General features: G+C 37.2%; 1 protein-coding gene across 1 annotated transcript; it reads left to right on the top strand.

Moving 5' to 3' along the window:
* The first annotated feature begins 10,391 nt into the window (after positions 1 to 10,391).
* On the top strand, positions 10,392 to 14,371 carry LOC139142989 (uncharacterized). Its single transcript, XM_070713182.1, has 3 exons — positions 10,392 to 10,661; positions 11,365 to 11,559; positions 14,249 to 14,371. Exons 1-3 carry the CDS (start codon positions 10,392 to 10,394, stop codon positions 14,369 to 14,371), a joined length of 588 nt encoding a protein of 195 aa, XP_070569283.1.
* Positions 14,372 to 14,950: the final 579 nt, after the last annotated feature.

The following is a 14,950-nucleotide window of genomic DNA, read 5'->3' as shown; positions in this document are numbered from 1 at the left end:
CGTACTTCTGCTCAAAATATTGTTGTTCGTGTGTTTTTTTAATATCGTTCTTGTTTAAATTTTGCAATGAAACACAGAAAAGGATGACAGTTAAAAGGTTTATGAATATTGAAAGCAAAGCAACTTTTAAACATAGATTCTAGTCTTTTGGGGCTGCATATCAACTACGGAGTCATGATCAAGTTCTGAGGGTTGGTCTCCATGACCAAAATTCAACTCCCAACACAGCATCTCCATCTCACTCACGGTTGTTAGTGTAGTGATTGGCCTTATTTCTGTTACTTGACCCTGTCATCAGGTCCAAGGTCATCATCAATACAAATGCGCTGCACGCGAAAGGACGTATCTTCTGGCCTCAAATTGGTTATTTACTTCTGTTTCCATGGCTTGACTCCGAGACTGCTTTTATGCGAGAAAACAAAAATGAGATTTGTGTTTTAAGAATATGCAGGAAAAGATTTGAGATGCAAACTTACGAAGGAAGACGGTCTAACATCTTGCAAAAATGAATGTCTTCAAGAACCAATGTCAGAACCAGATATATATATATATATATATATATATATATATATATATATATATATATATATATATATATATATATATATATATATATATATATATATATATTGTTACGTGCAGAGAAAACGAACAAAAGGGTGAACTCAGCAGTTTTCGTTTTAAACGAAATTTGTCACGGAAATAAAACTAATTGCTAAGTCAGGGATAGAATACAAGCTTTAAAGTGTACATACTACCTGTCTCAGCTGGAACGGTAAAGCTTCAGTCTTGGAGTTGAAACAGTCAGTCGGGTGAATGAACAGTCCTTTGGCTTGCAGGCTTGAAGTTGCACAAAGTCCACAGTGTAAATCCAGCGTTGGCAGTGAAGGTCTTGAGAAGTCTTGAAAATTACTACGGCTGGAGTTTCCAAAGACTTGAAGTAACACACAAGAGACACGATCCCAAAAGTCTGCCTGGAAGCTGTGCACGTCCCTTTTTATACCCATGTGCTTACATAATCTAGAACTTTTATTTACATGCTAATTACTGTTCTAAAATTATCTCTCTTACACAACTAACTAAATTTCCAGAACATTCCAAACATGACTAATTGAATTCAAGGTTGTGAGGTCATTAAGGGCAGTGACCTTGAGAATGTTCTAGACTAATTGAACTCAGGTCATGATGAGTGTGGGGGAAATGACCTACATAACAATATATATATATATATATATATATATATATATATATATATATATATATATATATATATATATATATATATATATATATAATGGCTACGTATACAAATTATTATTTTATAAAGTATATTTTACTCTTGTAAATGCTAAATATAAAGATAGTTAGAATGGGACGTCCCATCACAGGGAAGCCAGGATAAGCAAAGAAACAAACAAAAACAAAAGCAAATCAACAGCCAGCAACCAAAGAAACAAAATCAAACAGACAGATAAATAAATAAATAAACAAACAAACAAGCAAATCAACTATCAACGAATCAAACTATAGAGAACTAAACAGGACTGAATCTGCCAATCCCAACAACAACTGATCAAGATTAGATCAAGATTACATCCCCATCTTTACTGATTGGATGAGAACCGCCTGCGCGCAAACGACTTTAGGGTAAACTTTCAAATCTGAGGCTTCGGAAAAAGCTTATAATTGAGGCTGTGAGTGTTTACATTGTTAGCGTAACTCTGCGTTCGCAGTTTTGTCTATATTCAGTGACCTCCAAACCGTGATGCAGCTGGACCGATGAAAATATCAGTAAGGGTTGCTGATGGTGCAATGTATCTTGATATAATTGTATTTATTGAAAACATTTTGATATGTCTAAGGGTCTTGATGCATTTTGTTAACGGCACTAACTCAGTGTTAAGCATTAGAACAGATCTGAAGTGTAGACTTATGCTGACTGAAGGACGTGTATAGAAGTATCAATGATCGATGATTTTGACCATACCTACACGTTTTAAGAGGCTGAATAATAAATGAGTGCCGCATTCATAAAATGACGCCCCACAGAAACGTTCAAACAACACGGTATTTTTGTACATACACATCATCATGATCATACCAGAAACAAGCATCAATCAACAAATCATAATTTATATAGCGCCAGAATCCAAGAAAAAATATCTGTTTAATGGCGCTTAGAAGAATTGGTCCGCACAGTAAGCTAATTTGAAAAGATGTGTCTTCAATTAAATGTTTCAAGACTTGGTGATTGACGAATTTCTTGTGGTAAGTCATTTCACAGCATGATGCCATTTTCTTGAATGCGCAACGCACGGTGGCCAACATTTTGTTGTTCTAATCTTTACTTTCTCCGTCACGTGATTAGTTTTTGAAAATGACGGGAAATCTAAAATTGTGTTAAAATGTTTGAATTTACATACAACTTTCGACACATGACAGTCGTATACACTTTTCGAGTCTTTCATTGGTCTTATTCAAAGAAAACTATTGATATTTTGAGATCGGTTTATTACACATGTGAAGTTATTGGGGCTTACACATCTTGGTCAATAGGCTGGAAAACCCATGTTTTCATTCGACAAAATAATACCTTGACCATAATATATGTGAAACAAGTCATCATTGATGACACAGTCCCCACTTGTTATTGGGTACTTTGATTACAAGTCTCGCAGAGAGGATAGAGTCCTCTTCATTAATTAGGTCTGTGATAAAAATACTTTGATACAGATGGCGCTCAATGGCCAAGAATGAGTTCCATGGTAATGAAAACATAGAATCAATGTAGGCTAGCATCCTTATTACAAAAGGTCACTAAATGAGTCAACTAGGAATTAATCGACAGGATGTTGCCAAACATTTTGCATACTATCCTAACACTAACAGATTATCACCGGTACCATATTTCATCAAGTTTGATGTAGTATTTAGAACACTATGAGATAAACATCTGTATCAAGTTTCATCAAATTTGACGCAGTGTTTGTGGATATATCACTCTAATTAGGAAAGTTCATTTACACATGCAATTACAAATTAATTAACATGACACTAATAAATGTCTTTTTTCAATGTTAAAGCAACGTGAGCTTAATAAATGACATGATACTGCTACATGACGTGAAACAAATTGACGAGCATATGTATGAAATAGGTCAATGTCCTTGTACCAACTTTGAATGATACTGGTGGAAATATGTCTGAGTTAAGGCTTTGTACATGAGAAAATCGTAACAAACTCGCCGCCACGCAGCCATATTTGATCTTACTGACTAAAAAATCAACATGCATATGTATGACATAAGTCAATGTCCATGTACCAACTTTGAATAAAATCAGTTGAGACTTGCCAGAGTTATGGCTCTCGACATGAAAAAAAAGACATAACAAAATTGCCACCATGTGGCCATATTGGATCATATCGTGAAACAAATCGACGTACATATGTATATTTAATATAAGTCAATTTCCTTGTACCAACTTTGAATAAATTCACTTGATACATGTCTGAGTTATGGTTCCGGACATGAATAAATCGTAACAAAATGGCCAAATGGCGGCCATATTGGATCGTATCACAAAACAAATCAATGTGCATATGTATGACATAGGTCAATGTCGTTGTACAAAGTTTGAATAAAATAGGTCGAGACATGCCCGAGTTTTGGCTAAGGACATGAAAAAAATGTAACAAAATGTCTGCCATGCAGCCATGTTGGATCATATCATAAAACAAATTGACGTGACGCATGTGTATGACATAGGTTAATGTCCTTGTACCAATTTTGAATAAAATCGGTTGAGATATGCCTGAGTTCTGGCTCTGTACATGAAAAAATCGTAACAAAATGGTCCCACGGCAGCCATATTGGATTGTATCACAAAACAAATTGACATGCATATGTATGACATAGGTCAATGTTGTTGTACCAATTTTGAATAAAATCGGTCGAAACATGTCTCAGTTATGGCTCTGTACATGAAAAATCGTAATAAAACGGCTGCATGGCGGCCATATTGGATCGTATCACAAAACAAATCGACATGCATATGTATGACATATGAAGTAATCCTTGTACCCAGTTTGAATGAAATCGCTTCAGGCAACTTTGAGATATCTGCGTGAACAGACGGACGCATGCACGCACGCACGCACGGACATGACCAAACCTATTTACTAAAGAAATTCAATTGATAGATTGGGTGAAAATTCCCAAAAAGTATGTATACAGACATCATTCGAGATTTAAATTTTTTCACCAATATCAATTATAAGCGGAAAAGACACAACTTATAAGATGTTAAATTCTCGTAAAACCATTTCAATCAAATATTTGTGACACCATAGTTTACTTGATGTCATCGTCATTTGAATGTTCCTATTTCCATGTCAGGATTGCCATTGATTTTTCACCATGAGAAGTCGAAGTATCGGTAAATCCGCCACTTCGACGACTCATTGCCAAAAATAAAATTTACATCATTGGTGTTGAAAGTCAAAATTTATTTTATTGCTGATGTAATATGAGTCATAACGTACACTGCCATTTTGTCGCTGTATTGTTTGAGTCGTGTGCCTAGGCATCGTAGACATCGTAAAGCTGTATTGTGAGCGTTATTCAATCATTTCGTACCTCTTCACATTGTTCAAGGTGTCGTCAGGGAGAATAGTATGTATCGTTACCGAATCAACAGCTGAGGAAATGGTACCAACTACATCAAAATTACAACAGAGGTGCAGTCGCAGCATGCCAATCTTGTCTTCCAATGAATCTATCAAAGGGAATGACGTAACGATTTTCATGGGAAATTTGTGTCTTCGTCGGTTATGTTTTTGACTACATATTGCAATCTGAACAGGTGCAGACATATTGATTGACTGGCTACTTCAACGGTTTCCAGAAAGTATATGAGAAACTCTATGCGAACACTACAGAACGAGGTTAACATGAAGACCCAAATAGACACAAGACAACCAATTACAGTGCCATGAGCTGATCATTACATGGCACCGAGACCGAAGAGAAAGGGTCCAGCCAATCAGTGAGCTGTTGGGTGACTTTTTAGCGCCACAAACACCAATCACCGTGGCTGGTACATATGTCACTCTCATGCCTTGTGTATGAAACAGGACGACATGGATCTTTACAGGTTAGTTGCATCGATACCTCTGATTTTCCTTGTAAGCAAATATTATTAAATTGTAGGATAGCTTAGCCATCAGATTTGTCATATCAAATTGAAGGCCAGGACGACGATTCGTTCATCAAAAGCCAAGCAAAACGGTGATAAAAAGGTGAAATGAATTTGTACAGACTCGAATTTAACGAGCGCAACTTCCAGGCCGTACCTTTCACTAATATATGGAAAATTATCACGTAACAAAAACATTACAATAAACATGACATAACTCGCGTGCTCGAAAAAAATCCAAGGCCATTCCCAACAGGAAAGATGATAAGTTTGAAAAAATATACCTATGTGGAACTCCTTAATGGAATGTGTTGGACAATCGTTGCCGCCAATACGGTTAGCTGTGACGAGGTCATTCTGTATTAAAACGAGTTCAAACGAGCTTTGCAAGCGGACTACACTGCAGTAATGCATGTGTGAAGAGATGCCGCTAAGTCGGTAACAAATAAAATGTCTTTCACTGCTATTACTTATTAAGCCGAAAAAAAATAAATTGTGCTGTTCCGATAACTCGACCTACCCTATTTTTACCTGCCGACCCTAAACTTTTCAAAGCTGCGTAAACAGAAGTATAAAAAAAGGAAAAACCTTAAAATCAGGCGTTCATTACCAGGCATTTGATTTTTGCTTGAACGAAGATGTCTTTTATGTTTTTATTCCTTTTATATGTATGATGTGTTTTTCTGGAAATGTTGTAGCCAGTGTTCGATCACCCTGAACCTCTGAAAAATGCATACTTAATATATTTGAAAAAAATCCCTGCTGACCTACTTACCCTATTTTTGAAAACCATGTTTTCGGAACAGCAAATTTAATTTTTTTGGCCTTTCCTATGTAGTGAACACTTTTATCGGTTTCAGTCAATTCCCTAGAGTTATCACTTGTTTTATTGTTTTGAAACAAATTTGTGCATTTCACATCTTTACTACATTTATGTTATACACAGTTGGATGAATCGATGCACGTCGGTCTGTCGCTGTAAGTTATGTTTACTAGTTTGTCTCTATGTATATGTTCGTCCATTGCACACCCGAGATAGCTAGTATTCCCAATGCCATATGTAGATACATCAAAAGGTGAATATTTTTTTTCAACAAGTTTGTCCCAAAATGTGCAAATGAACTTAATAATGTGTATTTTGTACTAGACATGTACAGTTTCAAATTTTGTTCCCGTGTCAGGTTTTGTCATTACAGCCTGTATATGTATGACCAAGGCCGGTAGTATATAAACTCACTGGTAGAATGACTACTGGATGAAACCTGACATTGTACACTAGTTTCAAGGCTATCAGCATTATTGACAATGGAAGTCAAAACTTGTATTTACGTTATAAAAGACAAGCATATTACAGATACAGAAACTGCATTTGGAAGTAAATTGCAATGTAATTTTTATGGAGCATCAGGGAGTAACAACAAAGCTCAAGAAAAATGCAAGCATTATTATCTTGTAGCATAACCGCTTAATTTCATATGCCCGTACTTTCAAGGGCCGACTGTCGGCTGTTCAAATGATAACTACAATTTTGTGAACTCCCGTACGCAAGTGGAAAATTTCCAAACGCTATAAGGCTTTGAATCAATTCGCTGTGTGCTTAGATTGCAGTCAATTATGACAGTCCTGATAACCTTTGTAAAATAATGTTAACAAGTTGTCTCCTATTAACATGATTGGAACTAATTTGGGATAATTGTATGGTGTCATCTGCTTTTCTTTTTTAGTTACACAATTGTTTTTATGAGTAATTTATAATATTGCAACATTCAGCCATGTGGCACCTAACATTTTTGAGAAATTTGAAAAAACTTAAGATCTAATTATCTCAAATTAATTCTAATCGTGTTTATTACGTTATACATTCATAAAACATAAGATTTTATACGCGTATGTAAAAAGCAGCTCACCATGCTGGACGCCTAATCACATTTCTGGCCTGACAAAACTGTTATTTCATGAAACTAGTTTTTGTAGCTTTTTATTTTGCAACTCCCTTCGAACTGTGTAACCCTGCTGACTGGTTAAATTGATGTTCGCTTTGACAACTTTCTTAAAACTCCTGCCATGAAGTAGTGTCGCGCGCGTAGTTAGGAAAATACGAGTTGACGTACCAGTCTGGATCGTAATGCTTTCCGTTACTGAAGCTGACACACCAAGATGAAGATTGTAGCACAATTTTAGATCTTTATTACGAGATGGCAACCGTAACGTTCCGTGTCTCAAGTCGAAGTCTGTGTCATCAATGTGCATGGAATTCCATGTGCACGGAATACACCGTTCTCGATTGCTCTCATTGAAGTCTTTACCAATAAGTAATTAAGAGTGTGGCATTATCCCCTATCTCCTTCTCGCACGATCTTGAAACAACCTTCACACGCCGAGGCTACGTGAGGGACGCTTGGAGATAAAATCTCTATAAGGTAGGGCGTTACTGTTGTACAGGCTAGTTGCGAAATAGTATCAATAAGAGACACGGTCATCAGCACGCTATTTTTGCAACTAACATTGTATCTATACATTTACAACAAAAAAAGTTCGACTTTCAACAAATCCGTCACACATTTTGGAATGTCGAAAGTAAACAATGTTTCACCAAAATGCACACATCAAGTTAAAGGAGTTAGGAGAAAATACTCACATTTGAGACTACTTTTCAATCAGGGTCAGCCTTATTTTATTCAAATGTTAAACTATTCTAATGATATATAGCTTGCAAGGATATCTAACTAACATCTTACATTGGACAGAATAACTCGACTAGTGAGATAAAAACACTAAGAAAATACTTTCTGCCTTTTTCATTGATTGAATCATTCAAGACACTCAAACTAGCATTCAATGTTGACGACATTATTATTATTATTATTATTAGACTTTATTTAAACTCGATAGACTGTTGAGCCGAAGGCTCTTCTCACACAGTGTCGAGATGCAAGAAATATACAATATGTACATTAAAGAATATAGAAAGCAGAACAGAAAAAAACAAAACATTAAGACAGCAAGAAACAGACGACAAAATATAAAAAAACGCCAAAAATGGCTTAAGAATTACATTTTGCCCAAAAGAAGAGACTTACATTTCGTTTTAAAAGAGTGAAGAGTAGAGCAAAATTTGACATCTGCTGGTAAAGTATTCCATATTTTGACACCGCTATACGTAAAACTCCTCTTAAAAATTTGAGTTCTGTGTCTTGGAATATATAATTCATTTCTGTCTACAGATCTTGTACTACGACTGTGGACGTTCTGGATACTTCTAAAAACATTCAAATATTTAGGAGCTAAATTATTTTGGACTTTGTACATCAAGACTGATTCATTAAAAACAATCCTTTCTCTAAATGGTAACCAGTTTGAAACGTCGAATAAATTACGACTAGGAGTGCTAAAATTTGAGTCTAAAAGTACTCTGGCTACAGCTCTCTGTAGTCTTTCAACACGAAGTAAAAGTTTGTTGGAACAATGACCCCATATGTTAGAACAATAGTCAAAATGGGGTAATATAAAACAATTGTAAAGTATCATCTTAGCTCTCTGAGTTAAAAAGGGACGAATACGTTTCAGATGCAGCAATTTAAAGGCTACCTTACTACAAACTGAATTTACTTGCTTTTCCCAATTTAGGGTGTCAATTGGTCGCAATGGTTACACCCAACAATTTTTCATGGTTACACAATCGAGCTGATCATTGCCACACATAAAATTGATGTGATTTTTCGATCTGGCTTTTTTCTGCGTTGTACCAATGACAATAACCTTAGTTTTCTGTGCATTAACACACATGCTATTTTGATCGCACCAGCGTGTGATCAGATTCATATCTCTGCTCAGCTTGGCTTCAATTTCGTTAATTTTGGGACTGATCACCTGAGCTGCTGTGTCATCAGCATACATATACATATCAGAATTTTCAGAAGCCAGAGGGAGGTCATTTATAAAAAGTAGGAACAACAGGGGCCCTAAAATAGATCCCTGCGGTACACCTGTACTGACAGGAAGAGAATCACTCAGGGTCCCATTAAAGGACACCAACTGAGTTCTGTTTGCGAGGTATGAAGTGATAAAGCCCACTGTCTGCTCTGAACAACCATAAAGTTTGAGTTTCTTAAGTAAAGTACCATGATGAACTAGGTCAAAGGCCTTTCTAAAATCAACGAGTAAAACACCTATTAGATTTCCACTATTGATTGCCTGGTACCATGAGTTGGTAATGTTATAGTCAAAGCTGTTTGACAAGAGTGAAACGTACGAAAACCGGATTGTTTATCTGACAGTAAATTGTGAAATGAAAGAAAATTATAAAAATGACTATGTACATGTCTTTCTAACAATTTTGACAGAACAGGAAGGACTGAAATAGGTCTGTAGTTTGAGATGTTATCTTTGATACCCTTTTTGAACAGAGGAGTTACTTTAGCGGACTTCCATTGACTTGGAAAAGTACTTGTTGTGATTACATAATTAAAAAGAGCTGTGAGACTCGGTGTGATTTGACCTGCGCCAATTTTCAAAAATCTTGAACTGATGCCGTCTAAACCAGTGGATTTGTTACAATTTAAATTCATAAGATATTTCAAAATGTCTGAATATTTTAGCAATGGTATATTGAATTTCGCATCATCCGGAAGGTGACTCGTTTCAGTATAGGTGTGTACCAATAGCGCAACAGAACATGTTCTGTTGTCATACCACCTTAAATAATATTGGTGCCTCATAATATATATTCAGATTCACTGTGAATACTCGGAATTGCGGCTGACACAGTTACAACGACCGAAGATGACCGCAGCTTTGTCTATTTATTTAGCATACCTATTATTGTCGCGGTTGCTTCAAATTTTACAGGTTGACCCAAATCTTACTCATGCGAGGGTCAAGCTGTCTTGTTTTCAGGTATGGTACTACTACTTACTATGTTTTCCCGACCTACTCTTTCAACGAGGGTACGGCTACTTCACTTTCCAACGTTGACCATTCATAAACGTCTGTGTTCAAGTGAAGTCACACAGCCAACATTCATATACACATCACAGGTCAAGGTTCCAGGTGAACCGACGGCACGAATCGCAGGGCGAAAATGGCTTCCAGGAGCTTTGAGTGCCCGTAACAAATTTCCGGAATTCGTTGCAAGTCCACGGCACAACTTTCCCGCATTATATAGTTTCAATTCTGCCGTAGGTGATTTGACCTCTATGGGAGACTTAGCCAAGGATACCCGTAGAGTCATGGAAAACCAGCTACACGTTTATGGAGCACTACCGTTCCGTGGTTTACCGCTAGAAAGTGGCAACGACTTTTCGAGATTTATGAAAAGGCTTGGATACACGTTAATGGATTATGAAGAGGGAAATTATATCAGAGATACCATTGCTGAGCATGTTCTCACAGCTAGTAACGAACCACCTGAATTTACAATTGATTTCCACAGCGAATTGGCTTTCTTGGAAAACTTCGCGATGAAGGTAGGTTTAATACAGAAAAGATCAAAAGTCTGTGTTACCTTTTCCCTGAACGTGTGTTTCAACATTTCTCTATACACAGGTGTAAAGATTTGTTCTTTGCCCATGCGAAATGTTGACACAGAAAAATTCAATAAAGCTGTCAATGACTTGTAGTTTATCTGAGATTCAATTCATGACTCCTCTGCTTATATATACGATTAAGCTTTACAATTGTGTCGTATGTACGATAAAAACTTCCAATGTCCTTTTAACGCGATGAATAAGTGTTGACGCGAGAATGGAATGAATGCTTGGGTTTTGGAAGAATGAGGACAATGGGAGGAGATGCCTTCCTATGGATAATTGTGTGTAAATAGGATAACCGTCATCGTTACTTTATTTTGACTTTGGGTGGTGGCAATTTACTGACATCAACTATTACGATTTGTAAACGGCCAAACACCGTCTTTATGGGAAATAACTTTTGGCTGGGATGGTACTTCAGCAATTCTCAGTTAACTGAGGTACCAAAGCTTGGCATCCGACTTTTAGGAAAATATAAACTCGGCCCCTTGACAAGCAAATTTTGCAAAATAAGTCCGTTTTATTAATTTCACGTTCAATACCGTAACTGCTGGTAAAGAGAGCCAAGCTTAAAATATGTCAAAAAATAATGATTAATCTTTAGATGTACCTTTTCCTGTTGTTCATGTTTTCAACACAGATATTTTTCTACTGTGACCTGCCGCCCCTACCTGGCCATGGAGGAGAAAGCATTATTGCTGACACTAGAGACATCCTAAAGAAGTTACATCCAGACTTCAATAAGTTGAGGAAACTCGGCGTACTCTACATACAACGTCTTCCTCGGATAGGAGACGGCAACCTTGTTGGTTGGGAAGAGTTAAGGATAATCTGGGTTAAATTGTTTGCTGTATCGCATTTCTGAGGAAAAGCAGCGTAGATTATCAGGGAAGGGCAGGTTTGCATGGTTAGATAAGAATAAAGGTCCGTCATACAAGGGCGCTCGCACACCCATTTTCTCATTACTTTTGGAGGGACATTTAAGAAGACCTTGCAGTCTAGTTGAGATACTAATCTGGCTTTTGCATCGGTGGATGCGTAAAACGCTCATTAATACTTTTTTTTAATATTTTATATTCTATTCAAAATCTAAATCGTTTAATAGAAATTCTATTTGATAAGACCATAAAGAGTCGAGAAACAGGATGGGAAGCTGCGGTACTTCCTCTGAACGAACTATGCTGGAATAAATTACGTTGGATTTGCATACCCATTGATAAACAAATCCAATTACCATCCAACTGTCGCACAATCTCGCAAGACATGCTTGCAGGCCTTAGATTCAATGTCTCCTAAACACACCTTTTTCGTAGCAGAGAATAATCCCATTCAGAAGGAATGCAATCTTTAGGATAACGGAATCCGACTTCAATCAGAAAGACAACTTTATGCTGAAAATAAGTTCAATGAAGTTTTTTCACTGCGAGCTACCGTATGTCGAGCAGCGGCTATCGCCCAGTTGATAATTATGCAAAAATCGATTCACACGTTCTAATTATTCCAAACCAGATAGCTCGTCGCTTCTTCACAATTCTTTTGTTCTTTGCGGTAGCTTCCCATCCTCTTTCTCGACTCTCTATGATAAGACTGACAATAAACAGGGGCCTTTAACACGGCGTTGATGAGGTACACCATTGATCAGAGAAGACACTAATGGCTGGTATCATGTTTGCATACCAACAACAGAGTGCAAGCTGTTCATGCGTTTCCGAGAAAGGGAAGCTAGAGTTTGGTTTATAAAATGATTTAGTAGAGGTTTCCCGTATTACACCATATTCCGTCTAAGACATCTGCTCCCTTAAAGTTCCGAAAAAGTCTGGAATGACGGAAGCCCATGTCATTGGCTTATGAGTTTGGTGCACGGTGACGTCACAGGCTCCTTACGCTGTTATTGGTCGTGCGATTAATCTAATAGCTTTGTTAGTCTACTGTGCAAACCTCTGTTTGCATGTCATATTTCAACTTTTCTAAGTTCATTGTTGTGAAGCGTAAATAATTCGAACGACATCATATTTACATATCTCTTGGTTATTGTTTTTTTCATATGCAATGCAAGGCTCAGAAAATCAAGTGGATGCTGTTCTATATCTCTCACACAACCCTGTATTGGTATATAGCGATATCGCTAACTCACATAGCCTCGCTTTCAAAAGATTCACTGTAGATACTAAAGTTCTAGGTAACATATGTATAAAACGGAATATCGACCAATATTGGGTTTTGGACTTGTGCCATGCAAAAACCTCTTCGTATTGTGGACCAGACCCCTTTTCATTGGAACAGTATTCAATGTCCCATTTTGATGCTTGCAAATTCATTTCGAATTTAATGAAGGCTTATCACATTATATTTTACAAATGGTGTTTTAAAATACGAATCAACTTTCAAACACTAGCCCTGATTTTGAATATTCTCCTTTCCAGATGTTAAGTCAAAAGAAAGACCGATGCTTCAAAGCACATTGAAGAATTTCGATCCGGAAGCATGCACTATTTCGAGGATGATACACTTGTTTACAAGTACAACCTTCCGGCTCTGAAGACTCATCCAAAAACAAGTATAGCTCACTGCGATATAGGTTATGCAGTTCATTATACTTTTTCCTCGCCTGTATTTGCTGCGATGTAAGCTTATACACGGTGAGAGATCTAACTTGAACGACCATATCCTGCGCTATTATCATTCCAGACATTCAATGTTAATCTGGCAGCTAGATTTATGGGCTTTTTGAAGAGAAATATCTGCAAAAGACCCTAGTTATGGGGAAGGGGATTTCGATTCCGCGCCCATGGATAAATATCTTTTGTTAAAGATTCGCAAAATTAGAATGACGTCATTTTGGTCTTCCCATGGATTAAACCTGTTTCTACCGACTGTGAGAAAGCGTCACTTTCTCATTCTGAGTCTTCGAAAATTTTCCTGTAGTGTAATTATAACCTTCGCGAGTATGTTGCCCAATGCTATTGTTGACAAAATAAATTGAAATCCTGACTGTTGGTTTCCACAATAGCATTACTCATTAAAGATACATGTATGACCGGTGTGTTTTCTTTGTGAGGATAGTATTGACTATTGGCGACCTTTCAAATTTGTAAAGAGCAAGTACCACAGAGCGTAATGAAAGACTCGCTTACAGTTCCTCGACGGCCTCGCCTCAGAGTATACGAATGCGCCCCCAGCAGTTGAGCCGAACCGAGTCGGACCGAGTGGCTTTACTGAGTTTGTCTCAAGTTCGGCTTCTCGCTCGCTGAGCCTCGTTTGCTAGAAAGACCGTTGAAGGCGCATCACCATATGGTTGAGGATAGAGCTAAGTAGTGGTCGATGGGGCTGTGAGAGAGTCGAATAGGTTTCTACCTGACAATGGATGTCTCTTCTCTGTGTCTAAATCTAGCATCATCGACTTTGATGTATGAATTCAAATAATTCTGACTATCAATCTTCGCTGTAGTGTAAGAACTCCCTGCAATAATTGTGTTTTACATTCACTGTTTGTAATACTGCGATTGACTTTTTTTTATTTTTAGACAACCATAAGGGATGGCATGGATCCAAACAGTTCAAACGGTTTCCACCAGTGCGATATGTGGTGGCACTGTACAACAGCCTCCGGCGTATCCGACCTGTGCAAACCAACCGACAACGCCTAGAGTATACCTGAGTGAAAATTACCTTAAAGAAATTATTACTTCCAGATTACTTTCAAGATCGCAAGATTATGTTATCTATGAAGGCTAACCCACGATTTTCCATCGTTTTCTCTATAGAGCAGATTGAGCATGTTTCCTTATTAAGGTATATTCCGCAAAAGAAGTATAGCATGTGGTAATGAAAAACTCGTCTGCATACAAAATCACTTATAAATGAATTCGTATAGGGAACTTGTGGATTGTGATAGCAGATAAAAGTTATATTATTACCGATAATGGGAAAAAACATTTCGTGTTCATTTCAAATTGTAGCCCGATTCACTTAGGCTTATTCTCATTTATTTCAGTTAGTACTTTTGAAGGCCTGCTTCTTGATGGACTTGCCAAGCAATTGCACATGTCCCTTATGGCGTTCAATCCATGCCAAATTACTCCTTTCCGTTTTTACTATCCTGAAATCAATTAATACAACTCAATTTTCTATTTTGAATACAATGTTACGACTCAACATTTCTCTCGACTCTCCAATCACTATTCTAAATTCAATTTTACAACTCGACTTTCTATGTCTTTGTCTAC

This window comes from Ptychodera flava, chromosome 10, assembly GCF_041260155.1.
Source record: "Ptychodera flava strain L36383 chromosome 10, AS_Pfla_20210202, whole genome shotgun sequence".
NCBI lineage: Eukaryota > Metazoa > Hemichordata > Enteropneusta > Ptychoderidae > Ptychodera > Ptychodera flava.
Note: the sequence above shows the minus strand (reverse complement) of the source record. Positions and strands in the feature narration are given on the sequence as shown.

Excerpts from the sequence above, each read along its gene's own strand:
- LOC139142989 (XM_070713182.1), top strand. The coding sequence starts at position 10,392 with ATGGGAGACTTAGCCAAGGATACCCGTAGAGTCATGGAAAACCAGCTA. Across the intron at positions 10,662-11,364 it reads TGGAAAACTTCGCGATGAAG|ATATTTTTCTACTGTGACCT; the intron begins GTAGGTTTAATA and ends TTTTCAACACAG. Across the intron at positions 11,560-14,248 it reads AAGAGTTAAGGATAATCTGG|ACAACCATAAGGGATGGCAT; the intron begins GTTAAATTGTTT and ends TTTTATTTTTAG.